Here is a 17,535-nt window from a genome sequence, read left to right as displayed (position 1 = left end):
CTCAATCTACTCACACAAATCCACCCATCACCATCTCTGTTACCCACACAAATCCACCCACCACCTCTGCCTCAATCTGTAATATTATATGTTTCCTTTTGCTGGGGATCGGTACTGCATACCTTGCTCATTATCTATGTGGATGGCTATTAATAATATTACAGTGTGTTGTTATTGCTGGTATGTTCATATATATGGTAATGTGATGGCAGTGAGTTACTTCAGAGGAGCAGAATCTAATGCCATGACATTGTGTGTGTACATTGCCCTGCGTAGTTCTCCAATAAATAGTTGTGGAGTTTTCTGTCTGACACACATTAACCAATTTACTTCTGGCATTGGGCCAACCCATGAAATATGTAAATAATATTTTGACATATTTGTGTATTAAATCATTCTTCATTATTTAATTTAGGCATTTATAAATATGTACTCAATTTCTGCCTTACATACGCCCTGTGTGTCTAGTCATGTGCTATTATTAAAACTTTATGCGTTACAAATGTTTATCTTCTCAGGTCGGACTACAGAACCTAAGGTCATGCCTTAATCACCCTATCTTGACCCATGAGGAGATCATTCTGTTTCACAACATGGTGCCAGGAGCATAGATTGGAATGTGTCCCTAGTTGATAAGATGGACTATTCTTCAGGACTTGTCTTGTGATATTTAGGTTAGCCAACCAAACCCCACAACTTTAGTTTTGAGGATAAACCCAAAGGTGGATGTAGAAAGGGGCTCTTTTGCATTTTCCTCACCTTTGCGTTTACCCTTGCTCTTGCAATGTTTCAAATCTCCTGAGAACTTTTATCTTTAATACTTGTACTGTAAATGTAATACTCTACATATTAAATTCAGTTGTTACATTAATTAGTTGACCATTTGGAATTAATCTAAAGCAGGTCAAAATCCAGTTCCATCAATGCTTAAATTGGTTTCCTAGTTCATACTGTCTTGCGTTTTATAGATGTCATAGAAAAATCTTTCACTGCTGAATGTTAATTTGCTATTCGTGATACTTGCCCAATGGAACACCCCCACAATACACAAGTGTCATGTTGACATGTTGGGCCTTCAACAGTTAATGATTTTTCACCTGCTCACATTATGCAACTCCTGACAAAAAGGCACAACCATCCAAGGATGTTTTCACACACACAAGGATGTACAAACAGTTCCTCAACTTTGACTCATTGCAAAGCAGAGCTTTATTATATATGACCTTAGTTTGTGGTTCAAGAAAAACATAGCCGGGGACTCTCATGGTACTGGGTACTCCTTCCAAACTTACACAGGTTCATCATGGAATGGGGAGTGTTTCTGAATGTGTCACTGAAGCAGTTCCGGAGCAGTTTAGAAAAAATGAGCAACTGAAAGTCTGTACAAAGTGTTTTTGAAGCCATTTTGTAGCAGGGAGGTATGTGCATGAACTTCAGGCCACTTAGGCTTAATCCACACGTACATGTTTTTTTTAAAAAAACAGGGATCTTTCTATGCGTTTTGGCCTTTTGTCCACATGCAAACTGCGTTTTAGGTCACTGCAAACTGACCTTTTGAAAAACTCCTTCCAGGGTGAAGATATTTAGAAACTCAGTTTTCAGTGTTTACGTGTAGACAGTCAGTGTGTATCGTTATCTCCTTTGTTCACATGAGGCAATCTTATGCAATGGCGCAGGTAGCCAAAATAGTGCAGGTTTTAATGTTGCTAGGATTTTCTTTGTAATGTTTACACATAAATGTACAGTTACTCTCCCGCTATATTGAGGACCAGAATGTGCTATGTAGGTCACTGCTACATCCAGCACTCGTGCCATTGTTGTTAGCTTACCGGAACCAGTAATAACTTTTTTCAGGCCTCTGATTGGCAAACATGTCTTTAAGGTTAGGGGTAATATCGTCGCCTCTTGGTTGGCATGCTCTTTGACAGTGCATGACAGCGTCTTTTTGCGTTTTCATGTGGATCTTTTTAAAACAGTGCTTGTATGGACAGAATTTATTTAAAAAAACACAGTTTTAAAAAGTACCCATGTACGTGTGGACTAGGCCTTAGAGTGGGCATCCACCACAACCATGTGCATGTGTCTTTCACAGACCAGCATTTTACATGAATCCTTTCCGAAGGACAAGTTGGCCATACACAGGGGTGGAGGGATGCAAGGCCGCAATTCACGCTGACAACTACGGGGTGAAATACATGCAACTAACAAGTGGTTCTTGTCCAATGGAAAGCGTCCTATGGTCACTTCTTCCTACATGCTAGACATGGTGGGGTCAGCAGTGTCCTCCCCGTTTTTCAAGCTACTGAGAGGTCTCAACTTGGTGGGTATAGAATACATTTAACTTGTCCACTTTATCTTTGTGGTGTAGTGAAAGTGAAAAATGGTATAGCACATCTGCGTTAGCATGGACAGTGGTCTTCTGCTCTGTTGTATTCATGAGCTGGAAGGAGTTCATTATTGTGTTCTGCCATCACCATCAATGTAACTCCCTTATGGGGTCCGAACATAGTTCTCATGTTACACTACCGTGTAACAAGAGAACATCTGTAATCCAAAGAAAATGCCCAATGCCTCACACTCGATTTGGGTATGTTCTGTTCGGCATTGCTGAGCATTCTTGTTTTTTGAAGGCAATTGGTTTTTCCTTACCATTTGGAAAGAAGTGTAAAAAGATAGCACCAAAGTAGTAAGGCAATGCATCACATATAAGCCTGATATATGGCTTTCGGTCATTTGGAAGGATGACTTGCAGCATCTCAGAAGCGCAAGGACTTGCACCGAAGTGCAGTACATGGGTTGAGAATTGAGGCTAGATTTCACAGGACCCAAAGGCCAAACTCCACCAGTTTCCTGAGGTAATCGGTGTCACTTTGCCCTGTCTCCAAGATGTCGTTCATGTAACTGCACAATAGGAAGCCCTTGTAGAATCTTGTCCATTGCACATTGGAACATAGCTGAGATTGACGCTATTCCAAACAGTAAACAATTAATTGTGAGTAGTGATGGTAGTGAGTAGTTTCCATGGGTGTTCATCTACTTTTATCTGTAAGTAGGCATGTGACAAGTCATCCTTACTAAAGCGTTTGCCTCCAGCTAATGATACAAAGAGGTCCTAGATGCATGGAATGGGATAGTGTTCCAAACAGTGCAGGCGTGAAGGTGACTTTGAAGTCTCAGCAAAGTTTCACAGAGCAATTTTTTTATGACCAGGACAACAGGTGTGGCCCATTCACAGTACCGGCAATAGTACTCCTGTTACTATAAAAAGGCCAGTTCGGTCTCAACTTTAACTCATATAGGACATGAGGTGGCTGACCAAACCTTGATGTGCGGTTTGGTTTGAGCTTCACTTGGGCTTCTTTTTTGTAGCTAGATAATTTGCAAAAATATGGGGATGCCTCTGTAACACACTACTGTGTCACAGTGTATTTGTTGTACAATCTTTATTTCCTGCCAATTTCACTGCATATTCTTTAGCAACTCTGTGCACTTCTGTGCACTTCCTTTTACAGTGTACAGGGGGAGCTGTACTCTGCTTGTACAAATTTACTGATGCTGTGAAATCTCTCCGGTATACTGAGTGCACAATTATTAGGCAAATCTTATTCCTCAAGATTTATTTTATTGTTGAACAAACAAAATGCTTTCAGTCAATCCAAAATATCACTGAACCTCAAAACTGAATGTTTAACAAAGGAAAAATTAGTTTGATCTTTCTCAGGGGAATACATAACTGTGCAGAATTATTAGGCAACAATTTTGTGCAGAATTATTAGGCAACTAAATTACAAAAATTATTTCTCCAACTCACTTGTTTATTCTACATTTTTTGAGTAAGTGCAACAAATAAGTAACACAAAATGAAAATTAAAAATATGTAAACCTTTCAAAAATATTCAGCGACCGATATAGCGACCCTTCTTTTCAATAACTGCCATGAGCCTTCCATCCATGCAGTCTGTCAGTTTCGTGATCTGTTCACGATCAACTTTTGCTGAAGCAACAACCACAGCCTCCCAAATATTGTTCAAAGAGGTGTATTGTCTTCCCTGACTGTAAATCGTACGTTTCAGAAGGGTCCACTCCTCCACCTTGCTGGCACCTGACTCAAAGTGGTGCCGTGTGTCCATTAGTGATCCAGCCACATTCCCATCCATCTGGTCCATCAAGAGTCACAGCCATTTCATCTGTCCATAAAACCTTTGAAAAATCTGTCTTCAGGTATTACTTTGCCCAATCTATATGCTTAAACTTGTGAATCTTATTCAGTGGTGGTCTTCTTTCAGACTTCTTGACCTTGGCCATGTCTCTGAGCACTTGACACCTTGTACTTCTGGACACTCCAGGTGAGTTGCAGTTCTGGAATATGGTGGCAATGGAGGATAATGGATTCCTGGTCACTTCATGTTTAATTCTTCTCAAGTCTTTTGCAGTTAATTTGTGTCTTTTTGCACACCAGTTTACTATTCGCAACAAAACCTTTGATTGTCCGGTGGTCAGGTCTCAATAGTTTAACTATTTCAAGAGTGTTGCATCTGTCTGAAAAGCATTTTACAACTTATGACTTCAGTGTCAGTTAAATCTCTTTTTTGGCTCATTTTACCTGAGGTCGTGAAGCTGCCTAATAATTATGCACACCTTGATATCAGGTGTTATTCACTGTTGCCACACCCTCCCTCATTACACAAACACATATCACCTGAAAATGATTAAATCCAATGAGCATTCACGTTTATTTGGTTTGGAGTTGAAAAATGTGCATAGAAATAATAATACGATCAGAATACTCACTTGCCTATTAATTGGGCACGCAGTGTATATGTTTTTAACATCAAGTTTCTGTGTTGCAAGGGTAAATGCAACAGCATACTTTCAGATGTCTCCAATTAGAATAGCGACACAGCTGCATCATGTCTGTTCTATTTCCAATAAATGTTCCTCAATTTCTGGTGTTAAACATGTGTCAATTCTCCTTTCTCAAAGAGCATTTTTGTATCTTTGGACTGGAGAGGGTTACTGCATTCACTTTTAGTGATCCACTGAGCTGCTGGCCTTCTCCTGTGACTGTTTCCATTGAAACAGCAATCTTAACAACTTTGTGATAAGTTTGTTCCTCCTTCCGTAGCACACCTTTCTGTTCCTTCATTCCTCATTTGGGGTCTCAGTCCGAAGAGTTACAGGAATCTGTAAGTAAATATGTGGCACTCAGCCATTAGTCATGGACATGCAATTCCTGAGTAGGGGAATGCCACCAAAGGAAGCTATTTATGTGTTACTGTACATCTCTGTCACCTGGTCTATTTTCACCATTGTTAACACAAAATATTGATTGAAAATCAAACATATCTAGTCACACGATTGATTAGGACTATGTTTTGTGGTCCACTATGAAAGGTTAATCATGCTTTTAATGAAAAGCTACATAATAAATACTTTTGTCATGAATTTTCAGAGAGTTGAAAGGGCACCAAGATGAGGTTCATGTTACTTTCCTACTGAAACAGAGACATGTTGAAATAATTTTTTGAGAACAGTGTATGTATGTTTATGGAAAAGCTTGACAATTTCAATGGGGTGATTACATGACTGGTGTGCACCTTTAACAATACAAATATTCCTACACCTAATTATTCATCATTATCTAATCATATTGTCTAAGGTAGCCAAAAAAGGCATTGCCATGTCTGCAAGTTGTTATTGAAGGTGAGATATGATTTGTCACTTTCTATTAAACATAGCTGTTTCTGTGACAAAACTATAAGTAGAAAAAATGCAATGCCTTTTTTGTATTTATTTAGTACATGAAATCGTAAGCAAATAAGTTATTTTCATAACATCACATCACCACTTTTCATCTACAAACTAGCATATTTTCTTTATGCAGATTTTTTTTAAATGACAACCTGTCAGAAATAGGATGAAAACCTACCGACCGAATAGGCAATAATTGCCCATACCTATTTGTAGTTGCTTTGACTATTAGAGAATACTTGTGGAAATATTCTTAGATCACATGCAACATTAGCTGACAATCTGTTACTGGAAAATTGAGAATTCAGCTGATCGTCTTCAGCATTGTGGCTAATTGTGCTAGGTTGACCAATGAGAAATGCTTCAGAAAAACCAATGAATAGACAACAGAAATATACCTCTGGTCTCAGAAAATTGCTAAGCTTTTGGCCTATTCACCTTTTTGGAGAGAAATGTTTATCCAAAGTATTTGTAAACTTGATGAATGATAGTCAAGAGAAGCTGTGGTGTTTAACCTTGACTAGTTTTTAACATTATCATCAGCAGTGAGTCAAACAAGACAGTATGATATCCTTCAATATGTTCTCTCTTCATGAATACATATTTTGTATTTTAATACAAACCAGTTTGCTACAGCAGAACAATAATCCTTCAGAGAGAGGAAATGTGAATTGTCATGTGGATTATAATGAATGGAAAAAGATGTTTAGGGGTAGATGCATTCCTGTCTGATATTCAACATCTGAAGTGGAAATTACAATCTTTAGAAGGCTTTTTAAACCTTGAATACAGAACAAGTTGTCATTTCTGCAACAACAAGATGAGGAAATAAAGACATTCTCTTTCATGTCTTCAACACCGAGGGTTTCCCATTCGACAATAGCACACGGTCTTGAAGAGACGGCAGTAGCAGAAGGCACAGTACTCACAGCATCCATTATTAGGGGGTTTGCAGCTACCCCACAAAGGCACGCAGTTGGGGGGAGGAGTTGGACGTGTGCTTTTTACACTGAATTTGTTCTGCAAAGGAAGGTTAATGATAGTTTAGCGTTGCTTGGACTTACACAGGTACATCAATTAAGAATAACTAATTCTATATTTAATGAATTTAGAATATGTTGTAATACTTTAGCACAGCTTTAATCATGTGCCCTTTGTAATAGGGTCCTCCTTAGTTAATGGAGAAAAGCTGCCACTTCACAATAGTGTTCTGCAGTGACTCAGCCAGCATTTAGATAGCTTGTATGTTAATCAAGTTCATGTTATTTCAAACAATGTTCACTTATTCACTAGAGTGCCGGTGCAAAATATCTGACTGTGAGATTTTAGTCAATTTGCTGGTTACTACAGTTAGTATAGTCATCGTGAAGGGATAGTCTGACCTAAAATCATGCTTGTGTAAATTCCCCTTACTTGGGGTTTTGTCAGAATGCCCATGGGTTCATATTTCACAAAAATATGTTCTTTACTTCCATATAAGCTTGGAGATTGCTACATTAGCTTTGTCCAAATTAATGAAATGGATCCATGCAAACTGATCTAGCAAAAGTTTTACACATTGCAATAGTAATTCAGAATTGTGCAAATTGTGGAATATTGCCATAAGGTGCATTGTTTAAGTATCAAATTAGATTTGAAAACATGGCATAGGTGTATGTTATCAATATTTCTCACCAGGAAATCATGATCCATTACCCAAGTAAACACATGGAGACGCAAGCACTTACTTTCTTGTTGTTGTAAAAACATATGTAATGCCTCACTACATTACAAATTAACTTACTAGCCTCACTGCAATTTTTGTGTAACACGATGCCTTTTATTTCCCTTTTTAGATTTGCAGCTCTCTTTTATCTGAGATAAAACACTTTATCCCCTGGTGCAGAAAAAAGATTGATAGGTTGATTCCATTTGTCGGCAAAGCCGAACGGTAAACCTACAAATGATCAGCCCAGTTGAAAATCAGAATTGTATTGCAACCTCATGAACTTGGACAAGCTTATGATGCTCCAGGCTGTGACAGATGTAATAAAACTGCTTACTGTGAAAGGTGACACCATGGGCCTTCAGACATAACCTCAGGTGAATTTCAAACTATCCTTTCAATATAACTAAATCAGACAGCATGCCAGCCAGTATATTAATTTTGTACATTGTTTTGTAAATACATTACTTAATTATATATTATTTCATGGACCAGAAATGTGAAGTGTTATAATTTCACTGATACTTCTAACGTGTTTGCATATTTAGTAACTAAGCCTTTTTCCACTGTTATAATGTGTATTTTTTAGTTATTTACACTAGCTTTGGGCAATAATTTTCACAGCATAGTTTACCTTTCTTGGTTTCTTGTTTTTTTTCTTCTTTGCACTTTTTGATAACTCTGAAAAATAAATGTACTTTACATATAGCAATATATAAAGATTAATTGGGCTATACTGCCATTTTCTTTAGTAAACCATGGAATACCTAAACATAGTGGTAGAAATATCTGCAGTTTACAGTAATGTTTCCAGCAATAACAACAATAAATGGCACCAAATAGTAGCACATATCAGGGAATGCAGTGATAGTTCTCTAGAAAACATTTAGAAGCCCAGTTGTCATTATTCTATGTATAATTATGTGCCAAACTTATTAATTAACTGACCTACAATGACGATGGGTGGCGGATCTGACACACTCCCTTCCTGTAGACCTGAGGAAGATGAATTATTGGTGGATAGTTTGTCCTCCATTACCATGTGTGAGTACACCATGAGAAACCAGGTGGAGCTTAGGCAGCTCAGAAGAAAAATGGAATTCATCTCTTTGGTTTTCTGTCAGCAAGGAGGGCCTGAGGACAGTAGTAAGGACAGAGAATATATGAAACACTATTAGTGCTTGTGAAAAAAAGTATGGAAGACTATCACTAAATCCCAAACGCTGTCCCCTCTACCTGGCCTTCCACTCTCAAATTGATGCTTACATGTATTTCTTCTGAAATGACGAGAGATAAGTTAATATCTTGTCATTTTATTCTTGTTTTATTATTTAAAAGTGGAAGATGAATTGCATCAAGTCGTACGTTTGTAAGGATTATTAATTACCTCACCCTGGAATTCACTGTTTAAGTTTCATCAGCAACACATGACAAATCAAAATGGTGAGGCTAATAAGGAGATCGTCTTTAATACTTTCACTTAAGTTTGATTTGTTTCTTTTTACTTTTTTGGTTTTAATTATCATTCAGTCCAAATGCAGAGATAATTAAGTTGTGTTTACTTTGTGGCTGTTTAAATTCCTTTACAACATAATGTCAAGGGAGCAATCAGCAAGCTGCATAACATTTTTTAAATGTATTAATTATTCTCCTCACACTTGGATGCAACTATCTTTGAGATTTTAATCAAGCTAATCTGAAAAAAACAACATATATTCTGTCCCAACCACCAGTAAAATAAATTGAATCACTACAGTTCACAATTCAGTCCTTTAGCAGACGATCAGAATCAAACCCAGAACCCTGGCGTTACAAGATTGCCATGCTCTCAAGCTACACGAGACCCTTGTATATTCATACATAAAACATGCCAAAAGCCATCTCCTGCCCTGACATCTGGCCAATCGGATCACATCTCTTTGTTCATCCTCCCAGCCTACAAGACGCAATTAAAGCAAGCGCCACACACAAAAAGACAGTCAAATGGTGGACATAGGAACCAGACTCTATGCTACAAGTCTGCTTCAGGAATATACTGAAACATGTGCAGAAACACAAAATTATACATGAGAAATATGCAGTAGCAGTCACTAGCTTAATATGGAAATATGTGGATGACAGTGTTCCCAGAAAACTAAAGTGGTTATATCCCAACCAAAAAACCTTGAATGAACAGAGAAACACAGATTTTTCTGGAAGCCTGCACTGTTGCATTCAATATACGGGCCATTCCGCCGAAGTGGAGCCTTTTCTGTCTCCAGGCTGTTACTTGCATTAATATGCATGAAAAGTATCTCTTCCATACATTACATTATCAAGTGCTCTTTGTCCTAATTGTCATTTGATGATACGTCATGTAAAACCTTAATAAAAACTTCCTAGAACACTGAAAAACAGGATTGTAGCCAGTCCCCACTCTCTAACACTACACTTCATTACAAAATACAATCATTAGAATCGTTCAGAAATAATTTGTATTATTATTATTGAGACCATATCCAATTTATACATTCAGTCCTGTTACCAAAATGGTTTTTTTTAAAGATAGTTTTGGTAAACCATTGAAGGTGCTAAGTGTTAATTGAAATATATTTAAGTTACAGTTAAAAAATTAATATCAGCTTTAATTTTAGGGTATTCACATCCAAATTGCAAGAACGGTTTAGGAATTACAGCTCTTTATTATGTAGCCATTTTTTTTAAGGGACCAAAAGTAATTGGACAATTTACCCAAATGCTGTTTCATAGACAGGTGTGGGATATTCCTTGATTATTTCTTCATCAATTAAGCAGGTTAAAGGTCTGGAGTTGATTCCAGGTATGGCATTTACATTTGGAAGCTGTTGTGAACCTACAACATGTGATCAAAGGAGCAAGCCATCCTTAGGCTACAAACAAAAATCCATCAGAGAGATAACAAGAACATTAGGAATGGACAAATTAACAGTTTGGTACATTCTGAGAAAAACATAACACAAGGTGCAAACCATTCATAAGTTTCAAGAATAGAAAAGCCAGGTTAGATTTTGCCAAGAAACATCTAAAAAACCCAGCCCAGTACTAGAACAGTATTCTTTGGACAGATGAAAGTAAGATCAATCTGTACAAAAATAATCAGAAGAAAAAAGTATACAGAAGGCTTGGAACGGCTCATGATCTTGAAGCATACCACATAATCTGGAAAACATGGTGGGGGCAGTTGGATGGCATGGGCATGCATGGCACTGGGTCACTAGTGTTTACTGATGATTTGACAGAAGACAGAAACAGCTGAATGAATTCTGAAGTGTGTAGGGATATATTGTCTGCTCAGATTGAGCCAAATTCAGCGAAGTTGATTGGACAGCGCTTCACTTTAGTTGATTGGACAGCGCTTCAGATGGACAATGACCCAGAACATACTGCAAAACAGTTTTAAAGCAAAGAAGTGTAATAATCTGCAATGGCCAAGTCAATTACCTGATCTTAACCTGATCGAGCATGCATTTTACTTGGTGAAGACAAAATTTAAGGCAGAACGACTCATGAACAACAACTGAAGACAGCTGCAGTCAAGGTCTGGCAAAGCATCACAAAGGAGAAACCCAGCGTTTGGTGATGTCCATGCGTTCCAGACTTCAAGCAGTCATTGCTTGCAAAGGATTCTTGACAAAGTAGTATTTATTTACGATTCTGTTAATTACATTTGAGCTCCTGAAATAAATGGACTGTGTTTGAAAATGGTTGCATTTCCTAAACATTTCATAAGATATTTCCGTTCAACCCCTTGAATTAAAGCTGAAAGTCAGCACTTAAATTGCATCTTGGTTGTTTCATTTCAAATCCATTGTGGTGTCGTACAGAGACAAAATTATAACAATTGTGTCAGTGTCCAAATATTTCCAGACCTAGCTGTACATTGGTGCACAGAGGCCCATTGTCAGCAATACTGGTTTGCTAATCTAAGTTAATCATGTTAATATAAAATGTGATTATTATAAAACTCTTTTGCAATTGTGTTAGCACAGCTGAAAACTGTTTTATTGATTAAAGAAGCAATAAAACTCGCCTTCTTTAGACTAGTTGCGTATCTGAAGCATCAGCAATTGTGGGTTCGATTGCAGGCTCAAAATGGCCAGAAACTAAGAACTTTCTTCTGAAACTTGCCAGTCTATTTTTTGTTCTGAGAAGTGAAGGATATTCCATGTGAGAAATTGACAAGAATCTGAAGATCTCGTATAGTGTTGTGAACTGCTCCCTTCACAGAACAGCACAAACTAGCTCTTTGTCTAGTTTGAGAAACAGACACCACAGGTCCTCAACTGGCAGCTTCATTAAATAGTATCCACAAAACACCAGTCTCAATGTTAATAGTGAAGAGGTGACTCCAGGATGCTGGACTTCTAGGCCGAGTAGCAAAGAAAAAGCCATATCTCAGACTGGCCAATAAAAAGATTAAGTTCAGCAAAAGAACACAAACATTGGACAGAGGAAGACTGGGAAAAAGGCCAACATCGCAGGGTCACCTATTCACTGAATCAGTCAGGAATGATAAGGAGAGAGCAGTTGTCTGTGGCCACCACCTGCAAAACCATTCCCTTTTGGGGGTTGTCTTTCTTTTGCCTCTCAACTGCACCTGTTGTTACTTTCATTTGCACCAAAACAGGTGATATTGATTCATAATCGCTTGTGCTTCCTAACTGGACAGATTGACCTCCCCGAATTGTACTTGACTTGGTGTTATACTGTGATGATTGTGTTCCCAAAATTTTTTTAGCAGTGTAGTTGCATGTTCCCTACTGATGAGTCCCTTCTAGGCAAAAAAAAACATTCTATGCTCCATCTGAGGCTTAAAACACTGAGCCATCTAGCTCTTGCTGCTCCAGCCACCATGTATTCTCTTTCCTGATGGCTGAAAGTTCCTCAGACAGATCCTTTGAGTGTGCAAACCATCTTTACAGACATCTTAAACCTGTTGTTGTCCCAGGCTGTAGTTACCAATTGCTTGAATGAGACAACCATAATTCCAGTGCCCAAGAACACCAAGGTAACATGTCTTAATGACTATCACACTCACCCCTATCATCATGAAGTGCTTTGAGAGAGGTTTGTCATGGCCCTTAACAAAGGCAGTTTTCCAGGATCACTGGACCCACTCCAATTTGCCTACCACCACAACAGATCCATGGAGGATGCCATCTCAATCACTATTCCCACAGCTTTAACACACCTGGAGAAGAGGAACATCTATGTTAGAATGCTGTTCATTACCTACAGTTCAGCATTCAACTCATCAAAAAGACTCACTGGGTGTGGACTCCACCCTGTACAACTAGAGATTGGATTTTCTGATGGGTAGACAGGCTGGGAGGATTGGTTCCTCACTGCTCCAACCCACCTAGGACATTTATCTGAAACAATGGTGAAAAAGTTTAAAAACATGCAGTTTTTCATAGGACGTCTCTCACTCTGGCCATCATTGTTCCTGCTGTTTGCCGGACGGGAACTGTACTGGGGCATCGGGTCTCATACTAAAAGGCTCAGGCCACAATCCCCACCAACATGAATGGGCACTCACCAAAGCAATAATCCACCCAAATTATTAGATTACATTTTTTTAATTATACAAGTACAGTACAATGAAATGCAGTTAGCATCTAACCAGAAGTACAAATAGAAAAGTGCAGAAAATGTACAAGTGAAACAATTGAGAACAATCAATGTTATAGGTGAGAAATTTGCAAAGATGGCAAATGCAAGTCCAAATGGCAATTCTAAAACATGCAAACTGAAGGTGCAAGTAATGTGTGCATCTGAAGTTCAGCAGGGTTACAGTAGCTAGAAAGAAAATGTTCCTGAGCCTGCTGGTGTGGGAACAAAACCTGTACAGTCTGCCTGATGGTAGGGCAAACAACAGCTTGTGACATGGATGTGAAGGTTTCACCACCGAATTAAACCGAAACGTATAATAGGTGTAATAATTATGTACAACACATAGTATTACTTGTTGCCAATTACATTTTTTGCAGCTTTTTTATATTTACTACCATGATTACGTCATTGGTTCTACTACATACACAATATGGCCAAAAGTATGTGGACGCCCGACCATCACACCTAAATTAGCTTTTTGGACATCCCATTCCAAAATCATGGCCATTAATATGGAGTTGGCCACCCCTTTGCAGTTATAACAGCCACCACTCTTCTGGGAAGGCTTGCCACAAGATTTTGTAGCGTCATTTTTGTGCCCATTCAGCCAAAAGAGCATTTATTGGGTCAGGCAATGATGTTGGACGAGAAGGCCTGGCTCATAATCGTCGTTCCACTTCACCCCGAAGGTGTTCAATGGGGTTGAGATCAGGGCTCTCTGCAGGCCACTCGAGTGTCTACACACCAACATCATCGAACCATGTCTTTATGGACCCTGCTTTGTGCACAGGGCCACAATCATGTTGGAATAGGAAAAGGCCTTCTCCTGGCATCCACCACACCCAGATCAGACTACCAGATAGTGAAGCGAGATTCATCACTCCAGAGAACACATTTCCACTGCTCCAGAGTGCAGAGTAAATTTTGTGATGCTTCTGACACAGAGTTCTTGTTTTGATGTTGCTTCCTATGTGCTTCAGCGCTCACTGGCCCTGTTCTGTGAGTTTGCATGGTCTAGCACTTCATGGCTGAGCTTTTCTTGCTCCATGACGCTTCCACTTACCAATTATAGCACTTACAGTTGACCAGGGATTTAGTAGGGCAGAAAGTTCTTGTGGCAAAGGTGGTATCCTATGATAGTGCTAAATTTAAAGTCACTGAGATCTTCAGTATGACTCATTGTACTGCCAATGTTTGTCTATAGAGAATGAATGGCTATGTGCTGGATTTGATGCACCTGTGAGCAAAGGGTTTGGCTGTAACACCTGAACTTAATCCGAGGCCATGGTCCTCAATCGGAGAAGGGTGGCTTGCCCACTTCAGGTTGGTGGAGAGTGCCTGCCTCAAGTGGAGGAGTTTAAGTATCTAGGTGTCTTGTTCACGAGTGAGGGAAGGATGGAACGGGAGATTGACAGACGGATCGGTGCAGCTTCTGCAGTAATGCGGTCGATGTATCGGCCTGTCGTGGTGAAGAAAGAGCTGAGCCGCAAGGCAAAGCTCTCAATTTACCGGTCAATCTACGTTCCTACTCTCACCTATGGTCATGAGCTTTGGGTCATGACCGAAAGGACAAGATCCCGGATACAGGCGGCCGAAATGAGCTTTCTCCGCAGGGTGGCTGGGCGATCCCTTAGAGATAGGGTGAGAAGCTCGGTCACCCGGGAGGAGCTCAGAGTAGAGCCGCTGCTCCTCCACATCGAGAGGGGTCAGCTGAGGTGGCTTGGGCATCTGTTTCGGATGCCTCCAGAACGCCTTCCTGGGAAGGTGTTCCGGGCCCGTCCCACCGGGAGGAGACCCCGGGGAAGACCTAGGACACGCTGGAGGGACTATGTCTCCCGGCTGGCCTGGGAACGCCTTGGTGTCCCCCCGGAAGAGCTAGAGGAAGTGTCTGGGGAGAGGGAAGTCTGGGCATCTCTGCTTAGACTGCTGCCCCCGTGACCCGGCCCCGGATAAACGGAAGATGATGATGATGATGATGACCTGAACTTAATAATTAGTAGGGTTTGCCACATACTTTTGGCCATGTAGTGTGTATATATATCTTTTTTGTTGTTGTTTTTACACAATTATTTTGCATTGTTGAGTAGAATTCTGCAAGTAAGAATTTAACTCTAAGCATATAACTAATTTAAACTTGAACTGTAACATGAACCGGTAGCAGCAAGGGGGCTGTATTGGGAATCACTGTATTATAGCCCCAGGAAGAAAATATGGACTTGAAACATATTTGTTCCTTTTAGGTTATTTCTAGTGAAAACAAAACACTGCATTCCACAGTTGCACCCTATATCTCAGGTTGAATGTGGTGGTAACATGATGTTTTGGGATTGATTGGCCCAAAATAACCTAGACATTATATATGTAAGACTTGCCAGTATTGAAAGAACCATACATTTTCTTCATATCAGATCATGTTAAAAAAGAATGCTAGGCAGAATGCTAGGCAATCCGCCCATGAGCTGAATCTGAAGCTCACCTGCGTCATGCAGCAAGACAACAATTCAAAAATTCTATATCAGAATGTCTGAAAAGCAATACATTTAAAGTTTTGGAATGACCTAGTCAATGGCGTTGTTGTTGACCAAGGCAGATCTAGTAGGTCAGACATTTTTTGTAGCAAAGGTGGCATCCTATGACAGTACAACATTAAAAGTCACTGAGATCTTCAGTTTTACTCATTGTACTGCCATTGTTTATCTAGAATTAATGGCTACATGCTGAATTTTATGCACCTGTGAGCAATGGGTGTGGTTGAAACACCTGAACTCAATAGTTAATAGGGTTGTCCACATACTTTTGTCAATAATGTGTGTATATATACCGATCAGCCATAACATTATAACCACCTGACTGTGTAGGCCCCCCTTTTGCCTCCAAAACAGCCCTGACCTGTCGAGGGATGGACTCCACTAGACCTCTGAAGGTGTGCTGTGGTATCTGGCACCAAGATGTTAGCAGTAGATCCTTTAAGTCCTGTAAGTTGCGAGTTGGGGCCTCAGACCTGTTTGTCCAGCACATCCCACAGATGCTCAATTGGATTGAGATCTGGGGAATTTGGAGGCCAAATCGACACCTTGAACTCATTGTTGTGTTCCACAAACCATTCCTGAATAATTATTGCTTTGTGGCAGGGCGCATTATCCTGCTGAAAGAGGCCGATGCCATCATGGAATACCGTTGCCATTAAAGGGTGCACATGGTAGGTGGTACGTGTTAAAGTAACATTCACATGAATGGCAGGACCCAAGGTTTCCCAGCAGAACATTGCCCAAAGCATCACGCTGCCTCCACCGGCTTGCCTTCTTCCCATAGTGCATCCTGGTGCCATGTGTTCTCCAGGTAAATGACGCACACGCACCCGGCCATCCACGTGATGTAAAAGGAAATGTGATTCATCAGATCAGGCCATATTCTTCCATTGCTCCGTCGTCCATTTCTGATGCTCACGTGCCCATTATAGGCGCTTTCAGCAGGGCTACGCAGCCCCATACAAACTGGGATACATTGTGTGTTCTGACACCTTTCTATCAGTACCTGCATTAACTTTTTCAGCAATTTGAGCTACAATAGCTTGTCTATTGGATCAAACCACACGGGCCAGCCTTCACTCCTCACATGCATCAATGAGCCTTGGCCGCCCATGACCCTGTCGCTGGTTCACCCCTTTTCCTTCCTTGGACCACTTGATAGCTACTGACCACTGCAGACCGGGAACACCCCAAAAGGGCTGCAGTTTTGGAGATGCTCTGACCCAGTCATCTAACCATCACAATTTGTCCCTTGACAAATTCGCACAGATCCTTACACTTGTCAATTTTTCCTGCTTCTAACACTTCAACTGTAAGGGCAAAATTTTTACATGCTGCCCTAATATATCCCACCCACTGATAGGTGCCATGATAATGAGATTATCAGTGTTATTCACTTCACTTCTCAGTGGTCATAATGTTATGGCTGTTTGGTGTATATATTTTTTTTATTGTTGTTTTTACACAAGTATTTTGCATTGTTGAGTAAAAACGAAATTGTATAGTTGTGTAAAACTTGAACTGCAACTTAATGGATCTCTGAGCAGGTTGGTAGGAGCAAGGATTGGGAACCACTGTATTATTTAAAAAAAATATGGATCTGTGTCCTGAAAAACATTTATATAATTTCTAGCGAAAACCGAACACTGCATTCCACGGTTGCACCCTATATCAAAGGTTGAACATGATGTTTTGGGATTGATGTGGTGCGAAATAGCCATGACATTATTCATGTTAGACTTGCCATCATTGAATGAAACATAAATTTTCTGTAAATCAGATCATTTTAAAAGAGAATGGTAGGTGTTTTCTGCCCATGAGCTGAATCCAAACCTGCGTAAAGCAGCAAGACAATAATTCAAAACACACAAGCAATTCTACATTAGAATGTCTGAAAAGCAATACATTTAAAGTTTTGGA

The 17,535-nt window shown here is 39.8% G+C and overlaps 1 protein-coding gene across 1 annotated transcript; it reads right to left on the bottom strand.

The window, feature by feature from the left end:
- Window positions 1–5,565: 5,565 nt before the first annotated feature.
- Window positions 5,566–12,829, bottom strand: asip1 (agouti signaling protein 1). The gene is made up of 5 exons (XM_010902925.3): window positions 12,743–12,829; window positions 12,513–12,665; window positions 8,405–8,590; window positions 8,091–8,137; window positions 5,566–6,771 (listed from the first exon to the last, which is right to left on the bottom strand). The coding sequence occupies exons 3-5, from the start codon at window positions 8,559–8,561 to the stop codon at window positions 6,604–6,606; spliced, it is 372 nt and encodes a 123-aa protein (XP_010901227.1). The 5' UTR covers window positions 8,562–8,590; window positions 12,513–12,665; window positions 12,743–12,829; the 3' UTR covers window positions 5,566–6,603.
- Between the last annotated feature and the right edge of the window lie 4,706 nt (window positions 12,830–17,535).

This window comes from Esox lucius, chromosome 17 (assembly GCF_011004845.1).
Source record: "Esox lucius isolate fEsoLuc1 chromosome 17, fEsoLuc1.pri, whole genome shotgun sequence".
NCBI classification, from domain to species: domain Eukaryota; kingdom Metazoa; phylum Chordata; class Actinopteri; order Esociformes; family Esocidae; genus Esox; species Esox lucius.
This window is presented reverse-complemented; position numbering and strand designations above follow the sequence as displayed.

What these genes read in the sequence shown, in the direction of transcription:
- asip1 (XM_010902925.3), bottom strand. Translation starts at nt 8,561, where the DNA reads ATGAATTCCATTTTTCTTCTGAGCTGCCTAAGCTCCACCTGGTTTCTC. An exon ending in GCCACCCATCGTCATTGTAG is followed by an intron (nt 8,138 to 8,404) that starts GTCAGTTAATTA and finishes TTTATTTTTCAG; the next exon opens with AGTTATCAAAAAGTGCAAAG. An exon ending in AAAACAAGAAACCAAGAAAG is followed by an intron (nt 6,772 to 8,090) that starts GTAAACTATGCT and finishes CTTCCTTTGCAG; the next exon opens with AACAAATTCAGTGTAAAAAG.